The 25,870-nt window shown below is 45.0% G+C and overlaps 1 protein-coding gene across 1 annotated transcript in view; it reads right to left on the reverse strand.

The window, feature by feature from the left end:
• The window catches only part of MYBBP1A (MYB binding protein 1a), a 65,457-nt gene that overhangs the window by 21,926 nt on the left and 17,661 nt on the right, over positions 1-25,870 (reverse strand). The window contains exons 8-18 of the mRNA XM_066577039.1: positions 24,475-24,592; positions 22,426-22,715; positions 21,126-21,236; positions 20,364-20,489; positions 14,593-14,799; positions 13,000-13,108; positions 8,447-8,531; positions 6,950-7,101; positions 5,969-6,052; positions 857-1,006; positions 583-747 (exon numbers count right to left, since the gene is read on the reverse strand). Coding sequence (XP_066433136.1) covers positions 583-747; positions 857-1,006; positions 5,969-6,052; positions 6,950-7,101; positions 8,447-8,531; positions 13,000-13,108; positions 14,593-14,799; positions 20,364-20,489; positions 21,126-21,236; positions 22,426-22,715; positions 24,475-24,592 — 1,597 coding nt within the window. The remainder of the gene's footprint in view (positions 1-582; positions 748-856; positions 1,007-5,968; positions 6,053-6,949; positions 7,102-8,446; positions 8,532-12,999; positions 13,109-14,592; positions 14,800-20,363; positions 20,490-21,125; positions 21,237-22,425; positions 22,716-24,474; positions 24,593-25,870) is intronic.

The raw sequence follows: 25,870 nt of genomic DNA on the forward strand, positions 1-25,870 counted from the left end.
GGGACTGCAGCTGACTCAGTTTATTTCCACAATGTCATTAAATAAGATAAAAATAAAACTATTCAAAAAGTGAAAAAAAAAGTTGATTAACCCCTTAATGGCATTGTAAATTTTAGTTTTTAATCTCCCCACTTTTAAAACAAATTAATCTCTTATTTTTCCACTGACATAGCTGTCTGAGGGCTTGTTTTTTGTGGAACAAATTGTATTTTTCAATAGTAGTATTTAAGGTACCATATAATGTACCTAAAAAATATTTTAAAGTTGTGTTTTTTTTTTTGTTTTTTTTAAGTGGAGTCATATTTGATTTATGAAATAAGCATTTAGAACACAGTCAGTCTTGGTGGCGAGATCCCACACAATCCGTTGCTGTAGCCAGGGGAGCAGCTTAAAATTAATTGGTATGCTGTACGTGGAAAGTATTAAGGTTAGAATGTGAGACTTGCATTACAGTGTCAATGCCTTGGCTAAAGTATGGGGGCCTAATCAGAAGATCCCCCTATGCTATTTCAGTATGTCTAAAATATTGCAACTACTACTATAACAATGGTAAGTTACAGAAAAAGAATATTGCTTACATACTTTTGTCTTAAATTGCGTCCGCAAGATTTTTTCCATACGGATTTTGCCCTTCTCATCCTTCTTGGCCTGGATACGTTTTTTGTGTTCCGCAAATAATGAGGATAGATTTTTATCAAAGGCCATCATGGTCTCATCATCCAAGTCTTCATCACTGTCTTCCCCACCCTGGCAGGAAAATGACAAGTGTAGTTATAGCATAGCTGCCTTCATCATCTGTATTCACAACCTGCGTATATATGATACATTAGCTAAGCTGGAGAAGTAGCTCCTTTACCATGGCTTTGCCACCTTGTAAGACATCCATCAGCTGTTTACGGAACACCTCATTTACATCTTCATCCACAATTTCCTCTTCATCGTCGGTTTCTCCCTCTTCAGCAGCGCCTTCCTGATCACTGTCCTCATCAGTGCTGCTGTCTTCTTCCTTATAAAGAACAGACACGTTATTTATAGTTAATGGGGTGCTCCGAGTTGTAAAATCTCGCTACAACCCCTTCCCCATGCAGTAACATAACAAATAGTGATATTCTCACCTCTGACGCTGTGTCCTGCACCGGTGCTCGCTCTCCTGCTCCTATGTGTGTTTACAGCTGCAGTGTCACCCGGTTTACAGGATGTCACAGAGGCTGCAACCAACAGCGGAACCTAGTGATTGATCACCAGCGTGGGACACAGTGGGAATGGGGGAAGGAGAGTAGATCACAATTTCTTAAGTTACTGCATGAGAAAAGACTTTTCTCGTCTGTTATCATTGGGGGACACAGCAAAGACCTTGGGTATAGCTTCTGCCACTAGGAGGCGACACTAAGCATAAAAAAGTGTTAACTCCTCCCACTAGCTATACCCCCCTGCAAGCAGCATGCTAGCTCAGTTTTTTGCTTAGTGTCTAGGAGGCAGGACTGTCTCTCCTGCTGAGACTATTTTTTCTTTCTTTTGCATTTTTTGATTTTTTCCTTTTTTTTCCCGGAAGGCCAGGGCATAACGAGGAGGCAGGACTCTCCCCGTTAACCCACCGAGGGCGGCGAACACAGGTGATATGTAGCCCTCTGTTGTCTGCCGGGCCCCCTCTGAAGAAAAGGATGCACACTCGGCCACCAAACTGAGTGTGACTCGCCAGCCATAGAGCCCCCCTTATTTATGGTCCGGCATCCACTGCCTCATCAAAGGCAGGCGATGATGGGGAGCTCTGCTGGAGCCCGGGAGCCACCCTACCTCAGGAAGGGAGGTAAGTATGTGGGTTTATTTTGTTAGCCCGCCGTTAGCCCCCCCCAAATGTGTGTTTGCATTTTCTGTGGCTGTCTGCGGTGCGTGCGGGAACTTGGCCCGTGTCGGTGCGGTTTTGTGCGTTGTTGCCGGCGGCGGCCTCCTGGCCGTCCGCGGCTTGTTGTGTCGCCGGCGGGTTATTACTTTAAAGCGCAGTTTTTGGCTGAGACGGGTTGTGCCCGCGATATGGCGCGCTGTCGGGTCCTGTTCGCGGCCGGAGATCCTGTACTTGGCCCGCAAGCTCCCCCTACATCGCGCTGACGCGTGGACTGTTTAAAGGGGCCTCCGCGCTCCCCTCTCACCAATGGCGCGCTCCCCTCTCACCAATGGCGCGCTCCCCTCTCACCCTCCTCTCATCGTGGGGCCGCTGTCAGCTCGGCGCCGCGCTCCCCCCCCCCCCCCCCTCCCACATGGCGCTCCTACTCTGGCTAGGGGCTCCATGTGTTGGCGCGCGGACCTCTTTTAGAAGTGCCGCCGAGCAGTCCCATGGCGTCGCGCGCCTCTCCCCGCATGGCGATTCTACTCCGGCAAGGGGCTCCACATTTTGGCGCGCGGACCCATTTAAAAGTATCGCCGAGGGGTCCCACGGCGCCGGGAGTCTCCCCCCACATGGTGCCGTGCGCCCTTAGCAACATGGCGCCGCTGTCAGCTAGGCGCCGCGCGCCCTCCTCTCCCACATGGCGCTCCTACTCCGGCAGGTGCTCCATTTGTTGGCGCGCAGACATTTTAGCTGTGCTGCTGAGCGGTCCCGTGCTGCCGAGCGGTCCCATGGCGCCGCGCGCCCTTACCTACACTGGCGCCGCGCGCCCTTACCTGCAAGGCGCCGCGCGCCCTTACCTGCAAGGCGCCGCGCGCCCTTACCTGCAAGGCGCCGCGCGCCCTTACCTACAACGTGCCGCGCGCCCTTACCTACAACGTGCCGCGCGCCCTTACCTACTAGGCGCGCGCGCCTTTCTCAACAGCCCGCGGTCGCGTGGCCATTTCTTACTACACGCGTTGCCGTGTCCAGGAGGACGCGCCCCGGCAACATGGCGTCTGCTCCGCATCGGGTTGAGCCTTGCCTGTCGGCAGCTCCCCTGCTGTCCCCCGCAGTCTCATGTGCCGCAGTGTCCACGTCCCGGAGATACAGGTGGGCGGCCACAGCCGCTTAGCGAATGTGCTCCCACTGAAGTACCAGCTTAAGTGGAGAGAATCTTATCTTACAGATAACATGCAATCCCTCGTAAGTACTCTCACAGGGAGTCTCTGGACTCATTTTTCCCCGTGACTGCCCCAAATCGGGTTGAATCTCTCTACAGGATCGTACCACAGTCTCCGTGTCCAGGAGGACACGCGGACAGCGGCAGACAAGGCCTACATGCTGTGTGCGCTCTCGGTACGGAACGAGACTACATCTAGCGGGAGAATACCATGCCTTTACGTACAACGGGGTTCAGGCCGCTTGTCGGCAGCACTCCAGGCTGCTGCGCCCGGTGATACCTTCCATGCCTGAAGCAGCGCATGCACTGGTCTGAGCCGGAGTCAGATTTTTTCCCTCAGTAGTTCCCTACATTCTGGTCGGAGTCCGGGACAGAGCCATTTATCAAGTGCACTCTCCGCTGCAGAACTGGCTTACAGCCAGCAGACAATATCTCGGCCTATGGACAATGTTGCTCACACTGATTGTCAGCGGTACGCTGACGTCGGTGACAGGCCTGACTGGAGTTGAGCCTGGCCTAACGGCTAGCTGCCCCTCCGCATTCCCTGCAGGCAAACAGACCGCAATGTCTGATGCTAGGTTGCCATGCGGACAGGGCCCAGCTAGAACATATATGGTATGTGATCTCGCTATAGTACTAGAATTACACGCCAAAAGATAGTCATCCCAGGGACAACAGGTCGTACGGCCTTTGGCTGTACTTCGGTCTTGCTGAGTCCTGTGGTACTTTTCCGAGGGAAGGAGAATACTCATGGGAGTTCTGCGAAAAGCCTGCGCTCTGGACCTTTACCTAACAGCTACCTCCCCTGGGATGACCACCTGCAGCTTCCTACAAGCAACTTGGGGCGCCCCTCCAGTCGACGTCTTGTCGTGCCGATCCACTGTGAGTCCGCATTCCTTCAGGCGGTCACTGAACTACAGGGCATGTTGTGCTGGCTATGTATGCTGGACTACTTGTCCGACAGCCGTGGCTGTACGGCCATGGATATCTCACTACTGGAGACAGAGCTTCTGATGACCCTAATGGGTACAGAACAGACCACGTTTTTTACCAATAGTGTGGATGGGAGTACTCTGTATTCGCAGCGGTCGCTACTGTTAGGGCGCTGATCCTCAGCAAACTGTATAGGGAGGTTAACACGCCTAATGGAGTTGAGTAGGGCAGATCCAGCGGCTCTCTGCGATACTCAGGCATTGCCTTCCCTGCGTTATTGCGTGTAGCAGAGTGTAAGACAGTCGATACTTGTACTGTCAGCAAGTTTTAGGGTTCGTCCCTCCCCCTACTGCTGGGGTTTTTTGCTCAAGGGGAGCACTGAGTCCCTTTCTAGTGTACCCTTGCTGCCTTGCGTGCCCAACTTGTTTGGTGCCCAGTAGATTTTCGCGGTAACATCAAATCCCAGTACGGGGTTAGCGATAGTTGATTAATCTCCATTCCAGAGGATAGATGTCCTCAGAAGCACGTGGGGCCATGCAAGTGAACGCTCTAATCTGACAGCCGCCGTCATGGACGGAGGTCGCTGGGTTACACAGCAGATTATCCAGCCCTGGTCAACACGGAATTCCAGCATGGAACGGTTGCAGATCTCAACAAGTAGTGTCTTCAGTGGCGTCTGGAATCGACCTGCGTCCTCCCTTACTGAGGGGCTGCGAAGGTGAGATTGACTACCTGGAGGTATATGGAAGCTCATTTACAACCACGTCGACTGGCGGAAGGCTGACAACTTTCTGAAGTCTCGGCGCTTAGGGCCCAATAACTCTGCCTTGGATGCCTACCTTGTACCGTCAGTACAGGAGACGACCGTTATCTAGCTGCGGTGAGTTCTGCCGTCGGTATCGGGACTACTTCAGCGGAGTATCGGTGGGCACCTTTCTCAGTAGTTCTGAGGAACACTCCAGGGTAAGTTGGCTTGCTCTGACTACGCAAGAGTACTTCGCGTAGGTAGCATGTTTCAGTCACGTTAGTGCACGGCTGCTAACCCTGGCAACTCCGACTGGATTCCGGTGTCTCCGGGGGGAAGCCTTGCAATGGATCGACTCGCGACATACAGGGTCACAGTCACAGCAAGGTTATATTCTCAGGCCGTATTACGGCTTGTGTACTCTGACAGCGAGTGTATCGTCAGAGGCTCCTTGTCAGGATTTCGTCCCCCAGAGGGTGGATTGGGCCTTTTATTTAGGTCCCTTTTAAGTTCTGTCTGAGCATGTCGGATGCCTAGTAATCCGTTAACGCTGGTCGCAGTTGGACAGGTTGCTCCTTACACATTCGACTTCTTATATTTTCCCGCCCCCTTGGGTACTGCTCTAGAACGTCCCAAGGTCAGAGCTGTGTCCCCCAATGATAACAGACGAGAAAACTAGATTTTTTAAGAACTTACCGTAAAATCTCTTTCTCGTCTTGTTCATTGGGGGACACAGCACCCACCTAGTCTGGTATAAGGACTGTAACGTATACTCCTCTTGTTTGGAGGATCCTTGGTGTGGTCGCACGCGGTGCTGGAATGAGTTACAGTTCGTGAGTATGGTTATTATCTATTATTGTGGTATCCTACTGGCTGCTCCTACTGCTTGCATACAAACTGAGCTAGCATGCTGCTTGCAGGGGGGTATAGCTAGTGGGAGGAGTTAACACTTTTATGCTTAGTGTCGCCTCCTAGTGGCAGAAGCTGTACCCAAGGTCTTTGCTGTGTCCCCCAATGAACAAGACGAGAGAGATTTTACGGTAAGTTCTTACAAAATCTATTTTTTACTGACATCTTACAACCTTTAAAAAGGAGTGTACTTAATTGTAAAGCATATCCATGCTACACTCAAACAGAAGATAAAAAGTGGCTTGCAATAAACTATTTTCAGAGTTAAAAACAAAAGAAATCTAGGAAAAACACAGACAAAAAAAAAAAAGTATATTAGCATTAAATAAAACTCTACCTGATCTTCAGAAGCATTCTGGTCCTTTTCATCTGTTACCACAATTGCACTTTCCTCACTCTGTTCTTCTTCGGGGTCAAAGACCTTGAATACATAAGGCAATAAAGAACTAAACAGATGACGACATTACACGAGTGGACAACTAACATTAACGTGCACAAATGTTAGAGCATGACTTGGTAGCATCTTTCTTCCAGTTTTAGGCCTCATGTCCACGGGTGGGTCGGATTCAATGGAAGTCGTCTGTGCAGGACCTGGAGCAAAATGGAGCATGCTGCAATTTGTTTTCCGGACCAAAAGGTCTGCAAATCAAATCTGCATGCTTAACCCTTTCCAATCCAATTTTGGATTCAGGGTTTCCTAAAAGGCTATCTCTTTTTGCTATTATGAAACAGTGCCACCTGCTGGCTAAAGCCAGTGTGAGTGCACCAGACAGCGGAGTGGCTGGCAATAGACGGCAAGAATACCCTGTCGGACGTCTTCGGATATTGGAGCTGTACGAGCTTCAATCAGAATGCAGGAAGACGGCAGACAGTGGATTGGAAAGGGTTAAATTCCGGGTACCCACTGCGGATCGTCCGCAATTCAATTCTGCCCGTGGACATTGGGCCCTAAAGCAATCAGGATGTGTTTTTTTAATTTAAATTGATACCATTAACTTAAAATACCTTGTTTCATCACAGACAATGCCTTTAAAATAAAAGTGACCATGCAAAACTGCAGGTACAGCTTCCAAGGTTCCAGACAAATGGCACGTTTTTCGGAACAAAGCCACGGTCAGCGAGACATATAGTACTACATGGCAGATCAATAGCCATCCACATAGTGCACAGATGCCCCAGTTCTGCAGTGCAGCTCTCCACTCAATGAGTGGAACAACGTGGCATCCACTGTCCTGTGAGAACACAGCCATAAGCGCTAACTAGTATTAATGTCTAACACCGTAAGGCACTGTAATACTCAGATATTAACAATACACACATTCAGGATCAACTGCAGGGCATTCTTGGTCATGTGCGGACAAATATTCTTGAACACGTTCTTGGATAGCACTCTGAAAAGCTTGCTTGGTTGCGAATAGAGTGACAGAAGAATTTCAACCATCACTTCCACCCATTCTGGTTCCGTTGATGCTAACAAAACAAAATAAAGTGTTAGGAAAGCACCACACTATAAGAAAGTTTACAGCTTTTTACATTAAAAGGGGTTGTACCAAGATCACAGGTTATCTTCCATCCACAGGATTGGGAATAACTTGCTGATCATGGTGGTCTCAACCCTAAGATACTCATGGATATCAAAAACTGGTTTCCAATGTACCCCCCTGTCTATCGCTGCGGGGTCACTTCTCCCCAGCAGTGACATCAAACTGAATGTATGGCTGAGCATGCGTGGTCCGTGCTCTATTTTAATGGGGCTGACAGAGATATTCAAATGTTAAGCACTTGTGTACCTTTGCAGTCCCATTGAAAGTGAATGGAGCATCAGCGCATATGCAGGACTAGAGCTCCATTCAATCTCCTCCTCACTGCATACAGTACAGTAAGACCGCAATGAGGAGAACAGGGGACACCAGACACCCGTTCTCAGGATGGGTTGAGGTCTCAGAGCTGAACAAGTTATCTCCTGTGAGTAGGGGATAACTTGGGATTCTGGTAAAATCCATTTAAGGAGGCATTATAAAATATATGAAAATTGGCATATCTAACATGAGGCTACTCAGCTAAAACAATTTTTTCTAGTATTTCTTCTAATGTATTATGTGTTAGCTACATGTTACAAAACTATTATTGAGACTCATCAATGGCAGCATATCTCACCCACAAGAAAAGCGTCCCATTCTCGGAAGGATATAATACAGATCCTGTGGCAGAAGTAAATCCTAATATATAGAGGATATCCTTTAGTAAAAGGAAGGATGAAATGTACATTGGGAGTGTGGCATATTTGTTGATGCACTCATGCAACTTTAACATCTGTTGTGGAATTCCTATAGTCTTCTTTCATTCTCACTTAATAGATGGCGCTATCATGATGTCATATATTAGGATTCACTTGTACCATAATATTTGTATTATATCCTTCCATGAATGGGCCAGTTTTCTTCTGATTGATAATGCTGCCTCCTTTTTCTGTCATTTTATAATTAATCAATCTCAAAGACTTGATATTTTTTGTACGGTTGCGGTATATGCTTAGTTAAAAAAAATTATATATATTATGATTAAACCTTAAAGTTTGCTAAGTGCTGCATTACGAAACCAATAAAAGCAAAAGTTATATATCCTTGGATATTATGACAATGATAAACTTCATGACTGACAGTTCTATAGTTACATATAGATCTGTTTTACTGCTTCATAAACATTTTTTTCTCCACTACATAACAACCTCTGCATATGGTACTTCTACTTCCTGACACCAATTTTTGCATTGTGTATGGGATTTACATCTTAGTAGATACTTCAACAAACCAACCTTTTTTCTTTTTGGCTTTTTTGCTCAGTGCATTTTCCAAACAGTTCTGGATATCATTTAACAATTCCATACTCTCCAAAGGAGTCTAAAGAGTAAAAGAAAATCGGATTTTTGTTAATTTACTGTACAATCCCTCTAGTCACATTCATCGGGGGACACAGCAGACCTTGGGAACAGCTGCGGCTATTAGGAGGCAGACACTAAGCAAAGAGTGTTAGTTCACCAGCTATATCCCTCCTGCAGACACTGAGCTAAATCAGTTTGTATGCAAGCAGTAGGAGAAAACAAATTAACACATGAAGTCAATCAATACAGACCATAACCAGAAACAAATAATCTTAGATGAACACCAGACTAGAATGAAGATCCACGATTGGGGAAAAACACCACCAGTGCTAGCAAAAAGAAAACGACTGGGCAAGTGGTGCTTCCCTGAAATACACATGATGAGAATGGGATTTTACGGTAAGTAACAAAATTTCTGTTTTCTCGTCTCCATCTTTGGGGGAAACAGCAGACCTTGGGATGTGCAAGAGCAGTACCCAAAGGGGTGGGGAAAAGAATAGGCACAGTGGGCAACCTGCTGTATCCTGTGCCATCATTAAGCGACAGGTCCACCAGCAGCTGCTAAGTAATGCGAAATAATAAAAATTAGAAGGCATGCCGATCACAAGGACAGCATAAGAAGTTGACGACTGTCAAGGAAGTGCTTGCAAATTTCGTAGGGTGGTAACAATTTGGGCGAGAGATGGCCTTGTCCTTTGACTGGGGCAGACTAGCCATTGGTAGACCAACAGAGCCATACATGCAAAGGGTGAGTAATTTCGAGCTTGGGGATTCTGAGACCTGGCCACAAAAATTGGCAGCTTGCGATTGATTATGGACACCATCAGGTCAACTTAAATTAGGAAAGTGCCTAGGAAAACGTTTTAAAAGTTCAGGACTCACCTGGTGTGGGAACCTGGACCCAAACTTGGTATCAGGTGCCTCACCTTTGGTCTTATTGACAATTCCTGGGTAGCCTCTTTCTATGCTAATAGCATCCACTGTGGACGAGGACAGCTGCACAGATTACAGTGAACTTTTTAGAAAGGAAGCTACCCGGAGCATGGAACAAAGAAACAAATTTTAAAAATTACTAAAAAAAATCCTGCGCTCATAGGAAGAGTGTGTATATCCAATAAGGTACTTCAGCAGGGGGAATATGGTAAATACAGAAGCCCCCTGATGATGGCAATCGGGATCATAAATCAGATGGAGCTGGAGTCTCCCGTGTGCTCCATCTGATTTATGATCCCGATTACCATCATTAGGAGGGGGCTTCTGTGTTTACCATATCCCCCTGCTCCAAAGCAAATCTGTTCTTTTGACTTGAAGTACCTTATTAGATATATGACTGTTATACATTCTTCCTATGAGCGCAGGATTTTTTGTAATTTTTAAAATTTGGTTCTTTGTACCATCACTTCAACGTCCGGGATCCCATTTTTCACAAAGTGCTCAAAAGACTTTGGGATGTAACTTCCATCCTCCCTGATCAACTGTCTCCCTGCCGAGGAAGTCTGCTATCCAGTTGTCCACTCCCAGTATGTTGACCACAGAGAGCACTGGAAGGTGATTTTCAGTCCAAGTCAACATCTTCGCTGCTTCTGCTATGACCTTCATGCTGCAGATTCCACCCTGATGATTTAGGTATGCGACAGCCGTTGTATTGTCTGTTTGGACCAGAACTGGGCAAACTGTCAACTGGGGTGCGAAGTGATGAAGCGACAGGAAAATGGCCCAAAGTTTCAACACATTTATCAGCAATCTGGATTCCTATTTGGACTTCACAGAGTAGCCCCGCAGCCGAAGAGACTAGGGTCCGTGGTGAGTACCTGGCAGTAGAGGCTCAGAAAGAAGCGTCCCAGATAGATCCATGGGGAATCCAGCCACCAACAAAGGGAGCTCTGTATTTGCAAGGGTATTCAGTTCTTTTGATCAAGAGTCTACAGATTTAGCCCACTTCGAGAGAAAGACACAGAAATTGGCCGAATGGAATAGCCTCGCAGGAGGAGACCATCTATCCCAGCACTCTCATTGTCGCGGTATTCGGAGTTTGCAGAGCGTGTACCCGCTTCTGGAGGCAAAGCAGTTTTGGAGTCAGCAGTAGTACACAGGCTTCAACTGTGTCGAAGAGGCGGCCCAGGAATTCTAGACGTTGAGACGGTGAGAGGGAGAACTTGGGGTAGTTGATGATCCATCTGAAGCTAGACATGGTGTCCAGAGCGATGTGGAGAGACTCCCCAGGTTGGCCGACAGGGTCGGGGCTTTTATCATGATATTATCTATATAGAGTATGGCGACTTTCCTCTTGAAGCTAGAACCTTTGTAAAGGCTTGGAGGGGCAGTGGCCAATCCGAATGGAAGCGCCGTGAATTGATAGTGATTGGACCAGTTAGCAAATTGGATAAAAATTGCTGATGCGCTCGACAGATGGGAGCATGAAGATAGGCATCCTTGATGTCGATGGATGCAATGACAGATCTTAAAATACCAATTCAACTTCTTCAGGTCCAGAACGAGTCTGACAGGGCCATCCGTCTTGGGTACCACGAATAGGTTGGCATAGAAACCAGAACAATGAGAACTTGAGAAAATCAGTTGTGTAGTGCACAAGCAGAAGCGCTGGCCTTTAAAGGAATTCTGGAGCTGAAGAAGCGATCAGGAGGTCGTACCAAAAATGCTATGATGCAATCCTCTGAAACGACCTCCCAAACCCAGGCATCCGAGACGTGCGCAAACCAAGTCTCTCCCCTCACCCTGTATAAATTGGATGGGAACCTCCCTTTATGCAGAAGATTTAGGGAGAGGATTTTGCAGGTTGAAGTTGTGGACGCCAGGAAGGTCTCTGTTTAAAAAATGACTTTTGTTTTTGTTCTAGTGATGCCCTCTTACTGTCAGCACTCCAAGGACTGGGGCAGCGTAAGGAACAAAATTGAATTCTTTTCTTCTGTGAAGCTCTCACATGTCTGGATCAGTTCTGTGGCAGATGAGAACTTTCCCACCGGTGGCATCAGCGATATCTTTATCTAATCTGGCGCCCAACAGTCGCAAAACAACAAAAGGAAAGCGTGTTAAGGATCTTTTTTTGAGATGAGACATCTGCATGCCAGGATTTTAGCTACAGGATGCAGCACGTGGCGACTGAAGCAACAGAGGCGCAAGCCAAGAGACTGGCTGCATCCAGAGGAGACCCAGAAAATACCTTTGTGCAGTTGCTTGGCCCATTCAGCCATGGTCTTGCTGACCCAGGTAGATGTGTAAACTGGCCTAAGAGTCGAACCCACTGTCTCAAAGGACGTTTTGGTTAGAGATTTAATCTTCCTGTTATGCAGGTCTTGAAAATATGAAGAATCAGTCATAGAAAGAGTGGTATGTTTCACCACACGAGATGCTAGTGGATCAACTGCAGGTGAAGATGACCATTTCTTTACTAACTCTTCTGGAAAAGGATGCATGAGGTTTAGATGGTATTGGATATGGTGCTAAACTTGCAGCAGTCAGTTATTCAGTATAAAAACTTGCATCCTACTACTGCAAGTGGTACTGCAGGATGGGTAAAATAGCAGGTGAGCTAGTCGTCAGGCAGAGCTTACCAGATCCAGAGCTATTCTTGGGGGTCATAGACCAATGGATCCCTGTAGGACGTTTTGGATTCTTCTATGCAGAATGCTACTCTGGAATCCAGTAGGCACCACAGGTCCCAACAAAAACATTCTTAAAAGTGTTGAGACTGGAAAGAGAATGAGGGAGGGCCTTACATAATAGCAAAAGCGGAAACCAATCGCATCCAAGGATAATGGCGCACTGTACAGTGATTGGGGTAAGGAAGGAAGTCTTTCCCCAACAGAGCACCATGATTGGACGAGTATGACGAGATAGACCTGCTCGCGGGGAAGTGGCCAATGCACGCCAGAAGTTGGGGTCTAAATTTTAGGCCCCAACCAATGTTTCACTGACAAAAAGGCATCCTCAGCTGGAGAGAAGTGCAGAATTACCTCCACGGCTCGGAAACGCACCGCACTGAACACGGCCGCAACTACCCTTCTAAGGACACTAAGCTAAAATGGATTAGCTTGGTGCCTGCAGGAGGGGTATAGCTGGTAGGAAGAGCTAACACTTTATCGGCTTAGTGTCCACCTCCTTGTGGCAGTAGCTATACCCACGATCTTCAGCTGTGTCCCGCAAGGATAGACGAGAAAGGCACACTGCTCGGCAAAGCACTACAGCCCTTTTTGTTTTAGCAATCATGAGGTGGTGAATGTGCCAATCCCAGATCTGTCATCTATTCCAGCCCATATGCCATTAAAGTCTAGAGGAGATGCAAATAACTAACACAGCTGACTGGACTAAAGTTAACAAAAAGGAGTTGCAGCATATAGCATAATCATTTTGGAGACACATGAAAGTTACCACGAAGAAGGAATTAACAATCCAACTCTAAAAGACAAGTACATGATCCATTCATCAAATTGGTGTACGATATGTAAATGTATGTTCTATTATTTTACTTTAAAAAGATGAATTCCAACAAGCAGGAGCAACTGCTGATAGGAGGACAGTTCCATACTGCTCGACTTCTTGGATTTCTTCTGGAGATCCTCCACATGCTGCAGCATTCTAGAAAACAGCCAAAACCATAGATTTTAGGCACAAACAATCTCAAGTGATAATTCTGAATAACGCATGCAGGTAAATTATCCATTTGCTGTATCTACGTTGGTATGGTATGAAAGTATGCTTGTTATTAATCACTGCATACACTGAATATGGTTATAAGGAAGGTCTATAAAAGAGTGGCAAGACTGTTATAGGTGGTAAGTTACAGCAAAATACGCATAGAACGACACAATATGCAAGAACACTAAGCCTAGTACTAGACAGACTTTTTGCAGTGAGACTTTTCATTATTAATAAAGCCACACTAACAGTCAAGAACAGTACCCTCCGCTGCATTTACTGATCAGGTTACTCAATAGTTAAAAGTGTATAGCCAACAAAATGGTATCCCAGACAATGTACATCAAAGGTGTCTCTTAAACTGAATGGTCAAGAGGCAACATATGATTACGGTCTTCGCACCTGTTCCATGAAAAAAATCTAGTAGGTGGTGGTGCTTGTAGATGTTCTGCAAGGGCTTTGAGCACATCATAAGACAGAGTGGTCTGCTCTCATAATTTAAAGTTTATTTACAATAAAAAAAAACACTAGCCTCGTGTGGCTCAGCAGAATGCAGTCCTAAACTCTCACTCACGAAGGTTGCGGGTTCAATCCCTGCATGGTTCAGGTAGCCGGCTCAAGGTTGACTCAGACTTCCATCCTTCCAGTAAAATAAGTACCCAGCTTGCTGGGGGGTAAAAGATGACTGGGGAAGGCAATGGCAAACCACCGCACAAAAACAGTCTGCCAAGAAAACGTCACAATGTGACGTCACTCTTGGAGTCAGTCTAACCATTAGTCAAAAACATAATAAATTACATTTTCACGAAAGATGTTCTTCAAAAACACAATGAAGTTTCATATTTGTCTGGATAGTCAATGGGATCCATTCAGCAATGTTGTGGTTCCGTCCAGAGCAGGAAAGCGGAACCCTGGGCACAGATGTGAAACCACCCTTCTCCAGATGTAGATTTGTTGCAGGTTTTTCTGCAACAAATTACAGAAGAATGTTCTACATCTCTATGGTTTATTTTTTTGTGAAACAAGTTCAGAAACTTGTAATACACAGGGGGAAAAAAACACTTTGACAAATATTATGTATAGAACATTTTTCATTTTCATTCAACATCAGTGGATGAAGTATAGAAAATTAACATTAACCAATTTGTACAACAATGCCCCAAAATAGCTGCTGTCTGTGCAAATCTGCGACAATAAAGAAAGCATGTGCGGACCAGAGGGAAAAGAGGGTAGGGCCAGTGCCCGACACTGTTCAGAACAGTGTAGTCAGGCTCACTCTTGCCAGCTGCCTCGCCCCCCCCCTTCCCCCTCCGTTTTGGACTTACATTCTCCCATCCTAAGACGGATCGCTACAGGCTGCACTGATAGTAGCCATTCTGTACCATTCCTGAGCAACCCCCTTAATTTGACTGTAGCTGCCTTACCGAGCCCAAGCGTCTTTCTGTTCTTCACTGAATGGTTTAACAGCCACTATAGACTTTCTATGTGAAAGTAACTCGTCTGCATAGCGCACCATGCAATGAATCCACAAGCTGCCATCGGCCATAACACCGCTCACATGCCTCTCCTTTATCGTATCAGCATCCGGACCTTCTCTTGATACAGGCATGACATTCAGATTAAACAACAAGCTGGAATAAAATGTTGAAAAACATTAATCGTACCATTTTCAAGGAATATTACATTTTCTTATTTTAGCACACAAATCCAAAGATCCGCTGAATTTTTGAGAAGTTAGTTAGTTCGTATGAACACCTAATATTTAGAGTTTGCAAATACCTAATGATAGGTTCATCACGGAGAATTGCTGCATGCCGCGATTTTTAGATGCAAGCGGAAAATCGTAAGGGATTTTCCGCTCATGTACAACGGGCTGTTCTTTCCATAGTTATCCTATGGAAGGTGTTTACTGCATTACCCGCGTGCGGATTATTACATAAACATTCAAAAGAGTTGGATATTAGAAAGACATAGGTTATTGGACTCAGAAAGAGGGTATGAAGGATCCAATTACTGGATGTTCTTAACCTCTTAGTGACGCAGCCCGTTTGCGTCTTAGTGATGGAGCCAAATTTTGGAAATCTAACATATGTCACTTTAACATAGAATAATTCTGTAAAGGTTTTTCATACCCAAGGCATTCTGACACTGTCTTTTCACCACATGTTGTACTTCATTTAGGTGGTAAAAATAGACCGATAGAATTTGTGTACATTTCTTAAAAGTGCCAAAATTAGGAAAATTTTGAAAAAAAAATGTAGTTTTTTCACATTTAAGTGTAGTATCTCAAATATGTGCAAACATACTGCACAAATTTTTGATAAGACATATTTCCATCTGTTTAGTTTATTCTGGATGCACATTCGAAGAGCTTAGTTTTTTTTTAAACCAAATTTAACATTACTTGTCAACATTTTGAGCAACACTGTTTTCCTGCACCAAGCCAAGATTGCAAAGGCTCATAGGTGTCAGAATGATAGATACCCCCACAAATAACCCCATTTTAAAAACTACACCCCTTAAGATATTCACTGAGGGGGGTCCAGGGTATTTTGAACCAGTTTTTTTTCTTTTTCGAGGGTTAAAGGGGTTGTCCCGCGCCGAAACGGGTTTTTTTTTTTTTTTCAATAGCCCCCCCCCCGTTCGGCGCGAGACAAACCCGATGCAGGCATAAAAAAAACAAACCGTCCAGTACTTACCCGAAACCCCGCGCTTCGGCGACTTCTGACTTACCTTGTGAAGATGGCCGCCGGGATCTTCACCCTCGGTGGACCGCAGGTCTTCTGTGCGGTCCATTGCCGATTCCAGCCTCCTGATTGGCTGGAATCGGCACACGTGACGGGGCGGAGCTACGAGGAGCCGCTCTCCGGCACGAGCGGCCCCATTCAGAAGGAAGAAGACCGGACTGCGCAAGTGCGTCTAATCGGGCGATTAGACGGCACCATGGAGACGGGGACGCTAGCAATGGAACAGGTAAGTGAATAACTTCTGTATGGCTCATAATTAATGCACAATGTACATTACAAAGTGCATTAATATGGCCATACAGAAGTGTATACCCCCACTTTGTTTCGCGGGACAACCCCTTTAATACAATTTAGAGGAGAAAAAAATAAAATTCCATATTTTTGCAAATATGTCATTTTAAAATACATTTTTTTCCTCTATAGTGCACATGAAAATGAGGATATACACCCCAAAATGGATAACCCCGTTTGTCCTGTTCAGAGGCATACCCGTTGTGGCCCTAATATGTCTCTATGCACAACAGGGCCCAAAAAGAAAAGAAGCAGCCGGTGGCTTTCAGAAACAACATTTTGCGTGAAGTGTTGTTTTACACTTGTAGAGCCCTTGAGCTGCCAAAATGATGGAGAAACCGACAAATGAACCAATATTGAGAACTAGACCCCTTAATGAATTAATCTAGGGGTGTACTGCTTATTTTGACTCTACAGTTTTTGAATGAATCTAAGCAAAACAGAGAGAAAAAAATTACGATTTTAATTTTTTTGGCAATTGTGTCATTTTAAAAACTTTTTTTTTTCTGTAAAGTCACATATGAATGAAGACTTGCACCCCTATGGGTAAAGATCAGTCTGACAAAGGCTCATGCTCAGTTTGAGAAAATTTGAAGAGGAAAAAATATTTTCTCCGTGTGCACTAAGACAAGGGCTGGCAACTGAACTTGTGCTGAATAGCTCAATTGTAGGTACTGGTGTATTAGATAAAAGTTCCCTCCCTAGTAGACAAATGAAAATTAGCAGGCGCTACAAAGCATACAGCTCCTTGAAGCTGCATATTTGCCAACATTGATGATCTTACCCAGTGGAAACAATGTGGCAAACTGGAGTAAAAGCCACGTTACTGAGGAGACCGCAGAGGTGGTCCCTTGATCATACATTCAGGGGCATCCGTTATCTGAAGAGGCTGATGCAAGGAAAGACGAATAGGCAATACAGCAGTAGCTGTACCAAAAAGGTAGCGGGCGATATATTCTGGTTAAAAAAGCTTGACAATGAGAACAAAATAGAGCAACTGCCTGATGCTCCTTAAATGTGTAGGTTATCCGATACTGTGGCCAGACAAGGCAATCACTCCTCTATGGAAAGGGACATAGTGAATGATTAACAATAGTGGTGCTTGCTGAGCGGGATCAGCCAGAAGAGTGAGTAAACCATACCAAGCAAACAAATCTACAGAAGGATGGAGAATCTTCTATCCTCGTTACCCAGAGAAGCTTGGATAAGCATTATTTGGAGGACACCTGCTTAAAGGTACAAGATGGTCAGAAACGGTTAGCCTAAAGGTAAAGTTCAGGACCTGGCTGTTATGTTGCGGTACATTGGCCACTGTGCTACCCGGAGAGCTCAGATTGTAGCGCAGTAATAATCTGTTCATGGAAAAAAGAAAAGGTGACAAAAGAATGTTGACAACAAGTGTGTATTAACATCCGTCATATAACCTTCGCCGAGGGAACGATCAGCCAGCAACTAGCTAGCCTGTCTCTAGAAATACAAACATGGAAAAAATGCCCATCCGGGCAACATTATGTGATATACAGAGACTAACCGTAGTCTAACTGGTGGTTGGTACTCTAATTACGTCAATCTAGCGACAGTACAACATGTTGCCTAGAGGAAAATATGAGCTGTCCGTTATTAAGCAAAAACTGGGTAAAAGTTTAATCGAGCCTCGAGTTAGGGAATAGTGTGGTAGACAGCAAATAGTGCAAATGTACGCTGGCCGTATGCAGTCACCCTTCCAGAAGGGGGAAAATAGAAGGCTGAGTGCAAGAAATATCCCAACTTGCCTAGGACCCAGCGTTTAGAAGCATACGATAATTTATCCATGGAAGGAAGTAATGATGCTCACTGGCATTGTGCAATGACACTAGCTAGCGTTTAGCAGATGCACAGTTATTTGTACTACAGGAGACAATAATATGGATGGCTGGGGAAGGGGGGGGAAGCCAGCAGCAAAAGAGGCAAAAAATTCAGGAAGAGAAGCACAGAGCCCTGTCTCCTCTCTTTCGCTTTCCAACCTATTGCTTCTAGCCTTTCCTTGTGCAAATGAGAATATAGCAGATCCCACTACAATGTGACAGCCAATCAGATATTTGTAGACAGTTATTAAGTCTCCTCTTTTTGTAAGATAAACATTCCCAGATCCTTTAGCCTAAGGCTGCATTCCCAAGAACGTATATCGGCTCGGTTTTCACGCCGAGCCGATATACGTCGTCCTCATGTGCAGAGGGGGGGAATGGAAGAGCCAGGAGCAGGAACTGAGCTCCCGCCCCCTCTGCTTCCTCTCCGCCCCTCTGCACTATTTGCAATGAAAGGAGGCGGAACGGGGGCAGGGCTAATTCTACCCACTTAGCCCCACCCCCGTTCCGCCTCTCCCCTTTGCAAATAGGCCAGAGAGGGGCCAGAGAGGGGCCAGGAGCTCAGTTCCTGCTCCTGGCTCTTCCATCCCCCCCCCCCCCCTGCACATGAGGACGACGTATATCGGCTCGGCGTGAAAACCGAGCCGATATAAGTTCGTGGGAATGCAGCCTAAGGCTGTGTTTTTAGCCCAGCTTATTACCCCAGCACCTTGCAATTTGATCTAGGGATAGCACTGTGCTGTAATCAACTACACCTGCTTACCTGTTCCACCACCAACCTATCTCCCATTAGTAAATAGTAAAAGGAGAGATAGCTGGGTAGTACTAAGTGGGCGAGGCTACACAGCCTCTGACAGAGGAGAGTAGAGGGTGAGCTGAGTTTGTGCTGATCAACGCCGGGAACAAATCTAAGTGAATGACTTGAGGCACAGTATGTATAAGGGCTCCTACCCACTTGCATTTTTTTACTGCGATTGTCAATGGGACTTTCTAATGTTAAAAACGCATCGCAAGTTGGTGCTGTGCTATTTTTGTGAGATGCGTTTTTAACATTAGAAAGTCAAAATAACCTTTTCGTTAAAAAAAAAACAAAACAGCAATATCGAAGCGTTTAAAAAACGCAAGCAGGTAGGAGGCCTAAGGCCTCATGTCCACGGGGAAAATCAGGCCCGCTACGGATTCTACATGGAGAATCTGCAGCGGGTCCCTCCTGCCCCGCGGACATGAGCGCTGAAAATAGGAATTTAAAAGAATTTACCCATCCGTAGCGGGCGGGGAAAGTCTTCTCTTCCTCACGGCCGGATCTTCTTTTTCGGCTGGCGGATGAACTCGTCACGGCTGCGGCACGTCGCCGACCTGCCGCGCGCATGCGCCGGGCACATCCGCCGAGCCGAAGCAAGAAAGATGCGGCCGTGAGGAAGAGAAGACCTTCCCGGTCCGCTCTGGATGGGTAAATTCTTTTAAATTCCTATTTTAGGTCTCCCGCGGATCCGGACAGCTTCCATAGGCTTCAATAGAAGCCCTGCGGGAGCCGTCCCAGCGGGAGAGCCGCATGAAAATGGAGCATGGTCCAGATTTTTTCATGCTCCATTTTTTTTTTAAATCCCTTTTATTGACCATCCGCGGGTATTTATCTACCCCGCGGGTGGTCAATGCATTCCTATGGGGTGCGGATCCGCGGACAGGAGAAGAGTTAAAATCTGCTGCGGATTTTAATTATTATTTTGCCCGTGGACATGAGCCCTAAGGGTGTTTTTAGTGCATGAGAATGAAAATTCAAAGTAAAAAACAGATAAGTGCATCATTTTTTTGCAGGACTTGGAAATGTGTGTACTGATTTTCCATGCATAAAGGTGTCCACAGCCTTCAAAAAGTGAGTAGTTTTACATGAAAAAAGAAAAAAAATTAGAAGCTGGGCATGCGTGAAAATAAAAAAAAAAAAAAAAAGAAAGCATGCTCATCTGTCTTCAGCCATCCCCCTGGGACCTAGCCGAGTGCCTCCTGCTGCCCCATGTTCCACAAGGGAAAAAGGTACGGGTGGGCACTAAAGACAAGCAAGTATGCTTTTTTTTTTTTTATTTCCTCTCATGCCTGTTTTAAAAAAATCAAAAAAACAAAGATAACTCTTGCGCTTGTACTTAAAAGAAAAAAAAAAAAAAAAAGGATGTACGTGAGCAAAAAGAATACAAATATTTAGAAATATTTGCGGCCTTTATTCTACTAACAAAAACCTGGATCCTGCATGAACAATAATTGTTCATATATTGTCAGAGTAATAACAACCGATATTAGAAAAATCACAAAGACACTCACCTAAAAAAGGCATCAGCCATTTGTGACCGTGTTCGGTCATCCAAAGGCACAGACAAACGTGCTTCTGCTTCTGGAATATCAGAGACTGATTTTTTGGCATAAAAGAAAGCATGGAATAATATAAACCTGCATGAGATAAAATACAAATCAACATACAGCATTCGCTCATGCACAACAATTTGAGAACAAAGAAAACTCTTGTGAAAAGAAAATATATAAAGCTGGGTTTACACGGGACGAATGTCGGGCAAACGATGCCCGACAATCATCTACGTGTCCTCGCTCCAGTGCTCCTGCACAGGAGCTAGTATCGCTGGCTCACTCTAGGAGCAGCCAGCAGGGGAACGAGGCGGCTGCAGGAGATTTCTCTCCTCGCTCTCCCCCGCCCCTCTCAATTGACATAACACAGCCGTTCAATACTGAATGGCCGCTATTTACACTGAGTGATCAGCTCATTGTTCAGGATGTTATGCAGCATAAACTATGGATGATGAGATGATCGCTGATCTTCAGTGTAAATATTGTTCAGTAGTGATCGGCCGCTATGTAAAGTCAATGGAGAGTGGCGGGGGAGCGCGAGGAGAGAAATCCCCTGCAGCCTCCCGGCTGAGAGATAACGATACTTGCTCCCATGCAGGTGCACGGGAGCTAGTATGTGCAGGGAAGAGTGTCGGGCAACGTTTGCCCGACAATCGTCCCCTCTAAAAGGGCCGTAATACGAAGACAAAAGGAAGTAGGTAATCATCTGCCATTTCCACTTACCGTGCAATGTCCATTACTTGGCTCTCTTGTCTTTTTACCAGGGGATTCTCAATGATGCTAGTAAGGCGGGGAATAATCCATTTTCTTTGTCTAAACACAAAGTGGTCTATTCTGAGGATAAAGAAAAAAAAAAATTTATATTTATATATATATACACACACACACACACACACAAGAGAACTAGGTAAGTTACATTACGTCATCCACAATTTATATTGTTACTAGTAAGGCATTGCCAGATCAAACGGCCAGAAAAATTCTAATTATAGTAAAACACCGCTAATGCCGAATTCCATTATGTGTCATGGTGAGCCAAGGATGGTACTGTGGGATGTTCATAGGACGTGCCAAGAGGAAGTCACCATGTTCCCCCTCACTCACCAATGGTCAGACGTCAACAGGCCAGTTCAAGGTGCATATAGAGATGAACATAATCTATATCAATCTCCCCTGATCAAGTACTAGAGCATGTGGAGCTACACTGAGGGGCCTAGATCAGTTCTACTCAGATGTCAATTACCAGTATGAAAGCATGGATGCCTGCTGTTAGGCAGCTTCTCTAGCAAGTGGGACATTAGGATATTTCTTAGCTGTGGGGAAGGGCTGTCTTCATAGGCTCATCTTCCCTGCACTCACACTGCTCTCAGATCTGCAGTCAGTGTGTACATAATCTCTGCCTCTCCTGATGTTTTATTTACCCAACTTGCTATGTGCACTTATCTTTATGTTGTACACAGAGCAGCATAACTTATTAGATAGCCTTTTATTAACTGCTTTACTAGATCTTGCGTGTTTGCATGGTCACAGCATAATCTATCTATCTAGATCTCTAGAGATCTCTATATACACTGTCACCATAGAAATACACAAGACCTAGTAAAGCAGCTAATAAAAAGTAAACAGTTAAGCGAGGCATAATGCAAGTTATGCTAATACAAGGCATAATGCCAGAATTCATGGGATCCCCCTTTCCAGATTATAATGCACTCCTCCTAGGTGGTAGCGCACTGCCAGGATGTACTCATCAGACTCTGGCCATTCTCACTCTCTCTACATTTGCAGGGTGTACTCTTCTGCATCAGTGAAGGTGAACTTTTATGTCTCAGGCAGTGGTGCCTCAGTCATCTATACTAGACACTTTCCCTTTCTTCTTTTTTTTCCCCCACCCCAGGGACCTTTAGAACACCTCATGGTTTCTGCGTCCATCAACATTAACTACAAGAAAGATGTTACGTTGACTGCAAAAATCCTTTTTTCAGAGCCGTACCTGAATAAAAATTAAAACAAATAAAAATCTCACGTGTCTGGGTGCTCTTGGTTTTCCTTCTGTCTCTTGGTAGAGAAATCCAACAAGGAATCAATGTTTGGCATCAGAAACATGTTCTTCAACCAGCCGATATACTTCTGCAGAGCGATGAGTGAGACATGTCTTACTACTTTCCATGTGCTGGGCACCACTGGGTATCCTTTGTTAGTTAGCGAGGAGAAGCCAATAAGAACTGTCAGTTGCTTCTCAGAATCGTCACAACTTTCGAGAAATTTATCAACATAGGTTTCCATCTCTGGCGCAAATTTAAAACGATCTGAAGGCTTTGTGGGAAACAAAAAAAAAAATGCAAGTCCATAAAAAGACAACAGTAATATCGCATCCTTAAACCACGCTGGGGTGTACAATTTTTTGGCCTGTACTACTGTGGTTTCAGTTAATCTGCAATTTTAATTTAAATCAGTTTTCTTGTTAATAAAATGCATTGGAATAGGATTGCCTTCATATAGCTATTCCTTTTGGGAGTATTTGGGGACAGAGTGTTACACAAAAGCTTGCAGCAGTAAATTCAAAAGACTACATACTCACCTGCCGCTGCTGTGTCGCTGACTCTCCGACTCGGTTGGTCTTTACTACTGGTTGTAGGGAGCCAGCGATGATGACCCCAACAAAAGGACTAGGTGACCGCTACAGCCAATCACCGTCTTCCTTCAGCTGGTGAATAGCAGCAGTGCTCATGTAACCCAGTGTCGGTTGTCTCCACTCCCCTCCCGGAAGAGTGGACCAAGTTCAGTTGGACCAAGAGAGGCAGCGGCGGCAGCAGCAGGGAAGCGTAGTAGAAAGAGTATGTAGTCTGTGATTTTACTATTGTAAGCTGAGCAAGCTTTTGTGTAACACTATGCCCGCGGATAACCCCTCTAAATATCTATTGCCAAATGTCTCCCCAGATCTCTTTTAGTCAGAGGCCAAAAGAGCATCCTCTTGGCCTCTGTCTAGCTGAAATGCACAAGTACACCAAAAAGTACGAAATGACCTAGTAGGTTATGCTATTTTACCCAGTAGGAGTCAAGGAAAAAAAAAAGCTGTTATTTTTTCGATTCCTGTGGCGTAATACTAACAGTGGCAATAGCAATCCAGATGGTATAATGGCATCTGTTTAAAGGATATGTCATGAAAACCTATTGAAGGGCTCATGACATTATAGTTTATGGGTAAAGGACGCCCCTGTTTGTTAAATGGAGGCTGTGATGAATACCCAACAAAAAAGGCCTGATGTTAACAAGATCTAAGCCAGAATAAAGGCCCTTTTATACACAACGATTATCGCTCACAATTTGTTCAAACAGTCGAAAATGAGCAATAATCATTACATGCACATGCGGGCATCGTGCACTTTTTGTTTGTACGATGTATTTCAGTCCGCACTAAATTCAATGCTCAAGCCGCTGAAAGAATCAGCAAATTCGTTCTATTTGAATGAATTTCGCTCTGTTTCCAAAAGAATACATGATAACAGTGTACTGACTGTTTGCTTTGCATACATAATCAGTACACTGTGTACTCTGCTACAAGGAGAACAATGGAATCTGCCAGCAGATGTCTGCTCAGCTGGGTGTGTTTCACACACGCCCAGCTGAGTAAACAACTCCTGGAGGAAAAAAAAAAGATGATTAAAAGGTCCTTTTACATGCAAATAAAGTTGCTTAAATTGTTAATAGCCATTAACACTTTATGCAAATACACTGCTAAGTCTTTCTGCTGTTTGAAAGATTATCTTTACATGTAAAAGAACCCTAACACATCTCAGGCACAATATAGGGCTAGGAAATAATTACAGGTGGTTTTCACTTTTCCCCCCACACCAAGCTTCTTTGTGGCAGAATTAAACATAGGTGATCCTCTGGAAATGAAAAAGTTCTTTAGGGGTTCTCCCGCAGAAATAAGTCTTGGAATCACAGGCTTTCATCCCCTTGTTCCTTATATTCCAATCATTAGGTATTGTAGTACATTTTCAGAATCTTTGTACATGCATACATTTTCTACATAATGTTTGCTTTCTTACAGGAAATCCAATTCTCTTACCTGATTTGAAACAACATGGTCCCCATAACGTAACATGATATTTCTCCGAAGTAGCACTTCTAACTGATCATTATCCAGAAGAGGCAAAGCAGCTCCAAGCAGTCTATAACACAGGTAACTGAAGGAAACAAACCTAGTTACTTAGTAGTAGATGCAGAATTGGCAGAACAAGTTCGAAGATCAAGAAAAGTTAATTTTCTAAAGTTTGCAAATAACTTTATAAAGCATAACCTAAACCTCAGTTTTATGCATACTGCTAACGTTAAAGGGGTTCTCTTTCCTTTAAGAATGAAGCTGGTGCAGCATTTTTCCCTAAACTAACATTCAGCTATTCTCTTCGAAGGAACCTGCATTTGACCAACCATACATTTTCCCCACAGCAGCTGCTGCAGATGAAATATTAGATGCCAAGCATTTAAAATAATGGCCAACATGTAATACATGGAAACGTCAGGTCCGACAGAGCTCATTCTAGCTTATAGAGGGGGTCCCAACTGGGGGACACCCATCTGATGTCAAAATGCACTAAAAGGGTGTATTCAAAACAGTTGTAAGTAGCATATTACCAGGTGGAGGCTTAGGCTGGGTTCATACACACCAGAATCCTGGCGGAAATCTCGCGAGTTGGTCGCAGCGAAAAACCGCAAGATTTCCACCAGGAGAAGCGCTGCTTCAAAACCCGCGACACTTAGCCGCAGCTTTTTAAGCGGTATGGCCGCTCGCTATTCCGCTGCAGCCGGCGAATGCGTGCCGCAGCACCGGCTTCTGCCAGCTTTCTGAGAAATCTCATGCACATGGCTGGCCAATTCCAGGATTAGCGGCCGAGGGCGGAATTGCCTCGGCGAAATTACGGAAGGAATTTCCGCGGCAAATCCGTGCAGTGTGAACCCAGCCTTATGGTTAGCTTTATTTTTTATAAAGGGAAACAAGTGTACCTTTTTAGCATATCTGACGATTTAATAAGACTCAAAGAAAATAGTCATTACCCCATCCCCACCTCACTCACATGAGAGGGGTGCTTAGTGGATGCTTCACTAGGCTCTCTTATTTAGGGTACTTTTATATGGGTCAACTATCAGACTGTAGGGGTGGGAGGTGGAAATGCAATTGCTGTCCAGTGCAGACGCAGTTTCCGACAGGGTACTAAGTGAGAAATGGCTCACTAGCTGCTTTATTTTAGCCAACTTAACCCCTTAAAGGAAATGGCCTATTTTGAGCACAAGGAGGCAACGATTTTTGGCGGTCTTTAATCTCTATAACTTATTTAACTTTCCATCGACGTGGCCGTATAAGGGCTTGTGTTTTGTGCGTCGAATCGTAGATTTTATTGGTATCATTTTTAGGTACATAGACTACATTGTAAAACTTCTATTATTTTTTTATGAGAGCAGGGAGA

Source organism: Eleutherodactylus coqui, chromosome 1 (genome assembly GCF_035609145.1).
Source record: "Eleutherodactylus coqui strain aEleCoq1 chromosome 1, aEleCoq1.hap1, whole genome shotgun sequence".
Taxonomy (NCBI): domain Eukaryota; kingdom Metazoa; phylum Chordata; class Amphibia; order Anura; family Eleutherodactylidae; genus Eleutherodactylus; species Eleutherodactylus coqui.